Source organism: Lemur catta, chromosome 4, assembly GCF_020740605.2.
Source record: "Lemur catta isolate mLemCat1 chromosome 4, mLemCat1.pri, whole genome shotgun sequence".
Taxonomy (NCBI): Eukaryota; Metazoa; Chordata; class Mammalia; order Primates; family Lemuridae; genus Lemur; species Lemur catta.
The window spans coordinates 48,432,682-48,442,525 of NC_059131.1; the positions used below are offsets into that span (position 1 = coordinate 48,432,682).

The 9,844-nt window shown below is 59.2% G+C and overlaps 1 protein-coding gene across 2 annotated transcripts; it reads left to right on the forward strand.

Annotated features, from left to right (window-relative positions):
• The first annotated feature begins 456 nt into the window (after positions 1-456).
• On the forward strand, positions 457-7,577 carry OTX1 (orthodenticle homeobox 1). Of its 2 annotated transcripts, none has more exons than XM_045548876.1 (5): positions 457-524; positions 877-945; positions 2,570-2,777; positions 3,683-3,834; positions 5,290-7,577. In XM_045548876.1, the coding sequence occupies exons 3-5, from the start codon at positions 2,681-2,683 to the stop codon at positions 6,106-6,108; spliced, it is 1,068 nt and encodes a 355-aa protein (XP_045404832.1). In that variant the 5' UTR covers positions 457-524; positions 877-945; positions 2,570-2,680; the 3' UTR covers positions 6,109-7,577. The 2 variants fall into 2 exon arrangements, with proteins under 2 accessions (XP_045404832.1, XP_045404833.1); XM_045548877.1 differs by lacking the exons at positions 457-524; positions 877-945 and having other exon boundaries at positions 2,681-2,777; positions 5,290-5,465; positions 5,550-5,615; positions 5,646-6,108.
• The last annotated feature ends 2,267 nt before the right edge of the window (positions 7,578-9,844 follow it).

Here is a 9,844-nt window from a genome sequence, read left to right on the forward strand (position 1 = left end):
CCGCCCCGAGTCCTCACGCTCTCAGCCGGGCACCTGAGCCCGCTGGCGCGCGGGAGAGCGAAGGAACCGGTTCTCCAGCACCTCGCCTCCTCTCTGCCACTCCCTTGGGAGCGCCGAGAGCGCGGGAGAAGGGCGGGGGGCCCCGGGTCAGGCTTAAGGACTCGCGGCCCCCTCCGCAGCCGGGACTAGGGCGCTCTGTTCGCCTCCCTTGCCCAGTTCTGCGCCGCGTTTGCCAGCCGAGCCCCAGAGTTAGCGCGCGACCGGGGCGGGGCAGGCAGGCGGGGAGGGCGGGGTGGAGGGGCGGGGGAGGGCGGGGGCGCGCGGAGGTAACCCCCAGCTCGCGCTGCCATTGCCCGGCTCCCTGTCACTCAGCCCTCGCGGGGCCCCCGATTGGCGGCCTAGCCCGGTTACGCACTCGCCTTGCGTTCACATACCCAGGGAGGGCAGTAGAAAGGTGATCAATCTTCATCAGGCTACATTTCCAATCACCTAAACAACCGAGCAAGACAAGCCACTCCGACAAGGTAAATCGCTTGATTTATTTAGTTTGCAAAGTGACTCTGCAGGACTTCCCAGTCCCCACCGCCTCCACGTTACACCCGGAGGGCTGAGGCAACGGCGAGCCACCTCCCAACTCTGTCCCCTCGAATTCCCCCCGTTGCGGCCCCTTGGCGCGATCCCGGGCAAGACAATGTCCTGAGAGAGTGTGGGGCTTTGCAAACAAAGTGTCTGTGCAATAAAAGTGAAACCTAGAGGGACACTCACAAAGCCACTGGAAAAAAGATAGAGACGGGAGGGAGGAAGTTGGAAAAAGAAAGAAACCCGGGGGTCCTAGACCAGCCGCCCGGGTAATTCTTGTGCCGCTCTGTTTTGCAGGTTGGCTGCCCGGCGGGGCTCTGTGGGGGCTCAAGGTAGATGGTGAGCGGCTCTGGCAGCTGAGGGCAGGTAAGGAGAAAGCCGCGGGGCCCGCTCGGGACTTCGGGAGCGCACTGGTTACTCTTGCCTCCCGCTACTCAAATGGATCCCCTCTTCCCGGGTCCTCGGCAGGTGGGCGGGGCTGGGGGAGAGGCCTGACTCCCCTCTTGAAGCGGGGAGGACCCCCGAGCGCTGCTGCGGCCGGGTGCCCCCTCCCCCGCCTCCTCCGAAGTAATCGAGCTGAAGTGCTAAGTTTGGAGAAAGTCTTTGAAAACTCGCGTTGCAGCCTAGCAGAACCGTCGCAGCTTGAGTTCCATTTTTTTTCGGCCCACGAGCCCTAGCTATTTCCTTTCTCATCCCCTTCTCTGCAAGCTGGGCTCTCCCAGGCCAGGCTTTGGGTCCCAGAGGACTGGAGCGGGAGCCGGGGATAGGAGAGCGTATATAGCTCTAACTTCTCTCCCTGAATTCCCTAGCCCGAGTTCCTGGCGTGTGGTACAGAGAACCGCTGAAGCCGGGTGTAGCGAAAGGCCCTCTGGGGCCCCAGTCCCACTCCCGGCTCCCCTTTCTGACTCCTGATAGTAGCAACTCGGGTTCGGGCATCCGCGGAAGCGAGGCTTCGACCTTCCAGCGCGGGTGTGCGTGGGCTGTGCTGCTGAGGCCTAGTTCTCTATTCTCGACCGGGACTTGCTTGGGGCTTAGCTAGTAGGTGTAGCTAGTTTAGCTGGGGTTTAGCTAGTGCAGGGAGCGCACGCGACTCGCTGCACTCAGGCTTTCCAAATCCCGGAGACTCCTTGGGGAGCTCGGCCGGTCACCCTTCACCCCCTGTCGGGACCCGCTTGTCCACAGTCCGGACTTGGGAGAAAGAAGGCCAGGACTGCTCGGGCGATGAAGGGCCCTGGCCCTGGCCGCCGCTGCGGCGCCCCTGACTTCAGGCTGAGACCTGGAACCACCACCTCTACAGTGGCCTCTTAGGCGTCCTTTGGCCGCCTCTGCGGGACTGCAATTGAGATTTGGGGGGATTCCGGGTAAGCGATCTTTCAGTGTCTGGGCACAGAGATCAGCTGGAATGGTGATTGTGGGCTCTGGGGCAGGGCACAGCCGTGGAGACCTTGGAAGGAACGCAGTCTCCTTAAGTAAGCAGTGCGTACCTGAGAGGCCAGGGTGAAGCTAGCCCTCCACATTGCCTCACCTTGGACCTCTGTAGTCTGTACCTTTTGTTACCTCTTTCAAAAACAGTTGAAACAATCCCTCATGTTCTGAACGCCGTCCGGGCACCAAGTGAACGTTTGCTTGGGCAACATGAAGCTGGCTTCCGCTGGGCTCACATTTTTGCCTAGACTTTGGAATCTTGCACACTCAGCGGTTCTGGCTCTGACTTCCCTGCCAGGCCCCTCTTTTAACTTCTCATTCCTAAAGACACCCTACGAGTGTCTTTAGCCCATTTCAAGCCCCCAAAGAGGCAGACGATCCAGAAAAGTTTACTTTTCAAAGAAACTGTGGTCTCTGGTCTAAGGCCTTGTGGAGCCGAGTTGACCGCCCTGCGCAGTTCTTTAGCATGTGCCCTCACCCCATCTAGGGCTCCATAACTCGGACAAGACCTGGAAGCCAACGGTGGCTCCGACTGACGGTTTCCGTGTGTCTCGTGTCTCCATAGGCCAGGCCCCCAGAGGCAACAGAACTTGAAGGACCGCGCGGTGGGAGCCCTGCACCGCTCCTGGCCCCAGGCCCCCTGGATCCGTCGGGGCGCCTCCACCCAGCTGTTAGCATGATGTCTTACCTCAAACAACCCCCATACGGCATGAACGGGCTGGGCCTGGCCGGGCCCGCCATGGACCTCCTGCACCCCTCCGTGGGCTATCCGGGTGAGCACCGGCCCTCTCGCCCATCCCCTCAGCCCCTGCAAATGTTGGGGACCCCCAGCGTCTTGGGTTTGAGTGCACGCTTTGTTGCCGAGCAGGCCCAGGGAGCCGGTTGCCTAGTCTGCTTACAACACAGGGCCACGCAGGCGCACGGGGCAGAGTCGCGGGTCGGAGAGGTGGTCAGGGCTGAGAAAACGTGCAATGTGCGCCTTACAGACCGGGTCACACCAGCAACCTTTATCCTGTTATGGTCCCACCGCGAGCGCGGAGTGCATTTACCTACGGTTTCGTTTCCCACGGGCGGCTATTAGTTTTTTGTGAATCTGCTCCTTTCCTCCCAACATTGAATAAGTAATCTGGACACTCGCTGGGCCCTGACATAATGAGCCAAACTTCCCTTGTGCGGCGGGCTGGACTGAAGAAGGAGGATTTTCCCTCCCTATTTAAATTATCCTCTAGATCAATGGCCAACACCAATTTTTGCACAGCTGTAGTGGACGACTTGAGCCAAACCCTGGGTTTCTTTTCTAGCTCCCACTCCTTCACCCCCATTCCCTTGGAGAGTATTTTCCAGGTCGTGTTTCTTATCCCCCACAGCCTGAAAGTGTGTGTGTGGGGGGGGCCGGGGGGTGATGTGGAGGAAGGGAGATGTATGACTTCCCTTAATCTCTGAAAGGCAGGTAGGGGGGCAGCCCCGAAGTCTTGGAGTCCTAGTGGCACACAGGCACTTTCTCCCACCTGTGGCCTCTCAGGCTCCCACCCCTCCGTCCCGGGGGAGTTTCTTTTGCTCCGGTTCCGCTTTCTCTAGCGACGGTCAGGCTCCGGGCCTACCAGGGCCCTGCGAGAGTCATATGGCGCTCGTCTGCGTGGCCACCGCTGACCCGAGACGCCCCCGCGTGTTCCCGCAGCTACCCCGCGGAAGCAGCGGCGGGAGCGCACCACCTTCACGCGCTCGCAGCTGGACGTGCTGGAGGCGCTCTTTGCCAAGACTCGCTACCCTGACATCTTTATGCGCGAGGAGGTGGCGCTTAAGATCAACCTGCCAGAGTCCAGAGTCCAGGTGCACACACTCGGGGCTCCAGGGTCGGTGTAAGGGGAGCTGCGGCGGGTCGGAGAAAGTATGGGAAGGGTGGATTGATGTGGGGGAGAGTTTATAGACTGGGCAGCCCCTCTCGGACTCCCTCTAGCGCTGGGCCTGGGCCAGGAAAAGGGGCAAAGTTAAAGGAAGTGGTTTAGAGCCCAGGATGCGGCCCTTGGCCCTGGGGCGCGATCGATACCGGTATAGAAAGTCCATTTGAGGAATTACAAGAGAATGAGCTAGGCTCCCGAAGATAAAGTGCCGTAAGAGCTCTACACTTGCCCCTGATTTTTTTGTTTTTGTTTTTTTTTTAAATTAGAGACGGGGTCTCACTATGTTTCCCAGGCTGGATTTGAATTCCTGGGTTCGAGTGATCCTCCCACCTCAGCCTCCCGAGTAGCTGGGACTGCATGCGCGCCCCTGCGCCCAGCGCCTCTGTTTCTTCAGCTTACCCAGGATTTGGCAATTTCCCTCAGAGGCCTGAATTCTCCTTCCACCCTGGTCTTACATTCCGGGGATCCTGGAAATGGAATGAGGGAGATTGCCTGGTGCTCTGCCTGGGAGTGCACTCCACCGGTGGTGCCAGTCTGATTAGACACTTCCTCTGCCTGGAGAGGACGCCAAGCTCAAAACGCGGCTGTTGGCTTTACTATTTCTGTTTTTGAGATGAAAGGGCTCCGAAAATACTGTTCCGATTCTAACTAAGAACTCTCCTCAAGAGCCTTTTGTCTCACCTTCTTTACAGGAAGGCTCGAGAAAGGACCAGGGTTGCAGTGCCAGGTGTCAGGGTCCTCCAAGAGGAGTTAGAACTTTATGACAGACCGTCTCATTTGGTTCCCTACCCAGAGCCAAGAGCCCAACGAAATCCCACCCAAGCTTCCTTCCCAAGTGCTCGAGTACTGCCTGTGTTCAGCCCCGGCTCTTGCTCCTGCTTCCAGCCAAACATTCACCCAGCCCAATTCTGGCCTCCAGGAGCCGACTTGGTGAAACGGCTGCGGCCCCAGACTTGGTGTCCCGCACTCCGTTGCTCTGTATCTCTCCTTTGTTGCCTGAGCTGTGTTCATAGAAAATAGGGCCTCCAAACATACATGTGGCTGTGGGGAAGCAGCCAACAGCAGCAATTTAGAGATGGCAGAACTTCTGGCTGGACAGACGCAAACGTTCCGCCCGAGGGCAGAGTTGCACCAAGGGTGGGGAGGTGCGCCTCTCTGCTCTGGAGCCAGCTGAGGAGGGCTTTGAGCAGGAGGGTGGAGGAGGGTAGAGGAGCTGGAAACGGAGGTGGGGGGCAGGGTCTGGCCTGGCCGGGAACCGGGAGGGGCGGAGGCCGCAGTGGGAAGGGATTCGAGATCCTGGGCGAGGAGGTGGGTCCAAGGGGCGGGGGAGCAGCAAGCTCCACTCGCCCTGCTGACCCGCTCTCCCCCATCCGGCCCACTGCAGGTCTGGTTCAAGAATCGCCGGGCCAAATGCCGCCAACAGCAGCAGAGCGGGAGCGGAACCAAGAGCCGCCCGGCCAAGAAGAAGTCGTCTCCCGTGCGGGAGAGCTCGGGCTCCGAAAGCAGCGGCCAATTCACGCCGCCAGCTGTGTCCAGCTCCGCCTCGTCCTCTAGCTCGGTGTCCAGCTCCTCAGCCAATCCAGCGGCTGCGGCCGCTGCAGGCCTAGGCGGGAACCCGGCGGTGGCAGCCGCGTCGTCTCTGAGTACACCGGCTGCCTCATCCATCTGGAGCCCTGCCTCCATCTCGCCAGGCTCCGCGCCCGCTTCGGTGTCAGTACCCGAGCCACTGGCCGCCCCGAGCAACGCCTCGTGTATGCAGCGCTCGGTAGCTGCAGGCGCCGCCACAGCGGCAGCCTCCTACCCCATGTCCTACGGCCAGGGTGGCAGCTATGGCCAGGGCTACCCCACGCCCTCCTCTTCCTACTTTGGCGGAGTGGACTGCAGTTCATACCTAGCGCCCATGCACTCGCATCACCACCCGCACCAGCTCAGTCCTATGGCACCCTCCTCCATGGCAGGCCACCATCACCACCACCCCCACGCGCACCACCCGTTGAGCCAGTCCTCAGGCCACCACCACCACCATCACCACCACCACCACCAAGGCTACGGTGGCTCGGGGCTTGCGTTCAATTCTGCCGACTGCTTGGATTACAAGGAGCCGGGCGCAGCCACTGCTTCCTCCGCCTGGAAACTCAACTTCAACTCCCCCGACTGTCTGGACTATAAGGACCAAGCCTCATGGCGGTTCCAGGTTTTGTGAGCCCAGGAGTGAAAGAGAAGAAACTCAACTACCTGCGCCCTCTCTGGTCCCCATCCTGTTGCTGCTGCTGCACCGCCCGCCTTTGCCTCGGCTTCTCCAAAACTGAATTTTCACACCCCCAAAAGATGCCCATTACCTGCACTGCCGCCCCCATTTTTGTGCCACTTGCTTGGGGGAATGTGCAAACCCTCCTACTCCTTGGATGGGGGTCCCGGTGCTTTGGCTTGGCCCACACATTCTATACAGGAGAGCTGTGTGTTCTTCTCCCAAACCCCACCAAACTTCTAAGTCACCCCGGTCTTTCAGGACAGCTATTATGCACTTGCAGCCTTCGGAGGCTCTTTGCTCTGACCCGCTGTTTGAGCCCAACACTTTTATTTATTCTTTCTGGACACTGGAGTCACTAACTGACGCGTTTCTGCCTATTGGAGTGCAGCCCCACACAACTCCAAATCAAAACAACCACTAAGTGTTTGTCCCGCACGGACTGCCGCCCCTTCAGCTGCCCTCGATCCCGCTCCACGCTTGCAGGCCAGAGTTTCCCGGCGTTCTTTCATCCCCAGAGGAGTGCGCTGGGGCGGGGTCCGCAGGAGGATCGCGCCCCCAGCCTCCCGCGCACAGAGTCGCGTCCTGTCCTACCCTGCGCTGGACTGGTTCAAGCTTCCGCCTCGGCGGGAATGCTGTACATAGTCAGGTCCGTTCGAAGGACCTCTTAAACTTTTTAGTTGCTGTTGGTTGAACTGAACATATCTCGTCTTAGCTCCCAGGAAACAGAACTTTAAGATATATACAGCACATATATATATATACACATATATATAAAACAAAAGCAAAAAATATTTCCCCTTTGTTCCCCTTCCTCTCTTCCTCAAACGATGGCGCTTTTTCTTTTTCAGTTGTTGCAAAGCTGTCCTGCCCTCTTCACATCGCCCTCTGTGTATTTATTAAAGAGAACCGCTTCATTCCAGGAAGCTGGGCGCGGAGGACCAGGAGTGTGGAGGAAACCGCCAAGTCAGGGTGCAGAGGTGGGGTTAGGCTGGACAGGGGCGCAGGACTGAGCCCCTCACCCCGTCTAAGCAGAGGGTCACAGTTCCGGTTTAGAGACCAAAAAACAAAACAAAACAAAACAAACCCCCAAAAACAAAAAACGGTTCAAAATACAGCATTACGGAAAAACAAACCCAGGCCCAAAACCTCAGTTCCAATTCCTCTGTCGACTTTTCTCTCTTTAAACATCCTTGTTTTGTCTAGTGAGTTTTTAGTGCACCTTCATTCTCCGAAATCTGCGGAGAGCCCGCGCGCCTGTGTATCAATTTTGGCTTTGGCCGCTTCGTCCAGTAGGTGGGAAAGTAATTTGTAAATTTGATTTGTCTGATGTGAAGATCACAAATTACTTGTTGAAATGTATGGCAGTCCCCCTCCTCCTCTTTATCTACATTATTTCCCGAAAATAAATGCAAATTAATGAACGACTTGTCAGTGTTGCTCTTCTGATTCCAGTCCCGGGTCCCAGTCTGGGGGGGGCGGTGCTAAAAGCGAGGGACACTCGGTGTCAATGACCCGCGTGTTAATGACCTGCGTGAAGCTGGAGGCCAAAGGATGGGGCGGGAAGATTTGGCAAGAGGAGCCCCCAGTAACTTGCTCTTAGGGAGTGTCTCCCCCTACCCCTATCCCTCCAAGTCTGCCTGGCCTCTTCCCCCAGGCGTTTTGACCCCGCATCCCCCCTCGCCATCCAGGACAGAGACAGGTGTCAGGACTCAATTCCCGAAGCAATTCCTTTCTCTTCAGAGGCAGGAGCCTGGCACTGATTTCTTCACCCTAATTGCCTGCACCAAAAAGAGGAGGGGGAGGGGAAGAGGGTCTGGAGGCGGGAAAGGATAGCTCTGTAATGCTCTCAGAGCTGAGCCAAAAAGGAAAAGAAAGCAAAACGACAAAAAACCGATCCGTGTCCTGCATGTTGACAGCAGACAACCTTCCTTTCTGCTGAGCTGTCCCGGGTGGCTTCACCGCAGCTGGGGGATCCGAGTCATTCCTGCCACGTGCTGAGAAGTCCCTCTAAACCCTCAGCCCCTACCAGAAGTAGCCCGATTATCTTTGTTCGTATTGTAAAGTTTCTTTAAAACATACAAACACATAACCTGGAAAAATGGACAAGCACGCGTTTCACTTTGGTAGGGGAGGAAGACGCCCGGCTTGCAGCTGGGGGTCGGGAAGGGCAATTCCATCTCCCTCTGAGGGAAGACGGGGGTCGGGGAGGTTGCTCTCCCAGGAAATCCAGAGCCTGCCACTGTCCGGACTGTTTGGCCTGAAACCTCCCGAGTGTAAGACCGAGAAGCTGCTCAACTTGTCCACAGGCGGGAAGGAACTAAGGAAACAACGAAAAGTTTCCTGCGAAGTGACCAACGCCCCCTATTCTTTAAATTCCGTGTGAGACCTGAGAACACACTGTGAGGCGGGGTTCCGAGAACGACCCCTCCCCCAGGGTCCGCGCCCAGCAAGGTCGCATGGCTGCAAGCCCTGGCTGTGGAAAAGCTTCCTTGGCCGCGTCCTCCCTCCGGATTCGGTAGGCCCAGCTGCGGCACAGCCTTCCCACGCCAACAAACCCAGCATCTTAGACTCCACAAAGGCCCACAGGAGGGCGCAAACGCCGCCCCGCCGCCCCCGGCCCAGCGGCGCCGCCCCCGGCACGCGGGCCCTGAAGGCAGGGCCGGCCCGCGCAGGCTCCCCCTTAGGCGGCGCCTCCCGCGGAACGCCGGGTCAAGCCCGACCTGCCCGGGTACGGGACCCGCACGTGCCGGGGAGGCCGGGCGGGCGGCAGGGGCGAGGAGGCTTTCAGCCTGCACCGCACCGGCCCGGGCACCCCGGCTGCCGAACCTCCTGGGCGTTCCCCTCAGCAGACCCTGTGCTGCCTCGGGGCCACTCTGGCTCGAGGAGCAGCTGCTGGTGCCGCTCGAGGCCCAGGTGCTGAGCTGCCTCCACCTGCAGCTCCCTGAGGCAAGTTCTGCGGGGCTCAGCGGTCCTCTAGGCCACTAGACGGAACGAAATCAGGAGACCCGGCTTTACACTCGCTTGGACAACCGTGTGGCCTCCGGAGCAAGGTACTCAAATCCCTGGGCCTCGGTTTCGTAGCAGTTTTTATTTGGCCCCACTTGGCCTGGGACTTGCCAGAACTTCACACTTTAGGCTGAAACTAGGGGCGGGAAGGTCAGACATCACCCCGTGACCTGGCAGGGCGTCTCGGGGGCGTCTAGAAGCTTCAGCGCCTGCGTACTAGGCAGGAGGCGGCCGGGCGGGAGTTCTCGCCCCAGGGACTAGGCTTCGAGAAGAGGCACGTGCTTCCCCCAGGGCCTCCCGGCTGGTGCCAAAGCCCTGTGGGCGCCGAGTGGCAATCAGGAGCGGGAAGGCGCCAGGGCCTCATGGGCCGCCGCGCCACCTCTGGGCTCCGGGACGTTGGCGCGTGGGGGATCGGGGTGAGTGCGTGGTCCGGCCCGGGGGAGGCGGGGGCGGCTGGAGGGGGCCCGGCAGGGCGAGGGCGCCTGCGCTGGCCGAAAGCCTCCGGGCAGCAGTGGCGGCGGGAACGCGGAAGGTCCCTCCCGGCCGGCCCGGCCACCTGTTAACAGACAGGTTGTCTGAGAACCGTCCTCAGCTTGTCTTCTGTCTGTGGAGGGAGGAAGTTTGGTCTGTTTGGGTTTTGGTGTTCCTGACATGAAGCAACTAGAACTGAAGCAACTTCAGG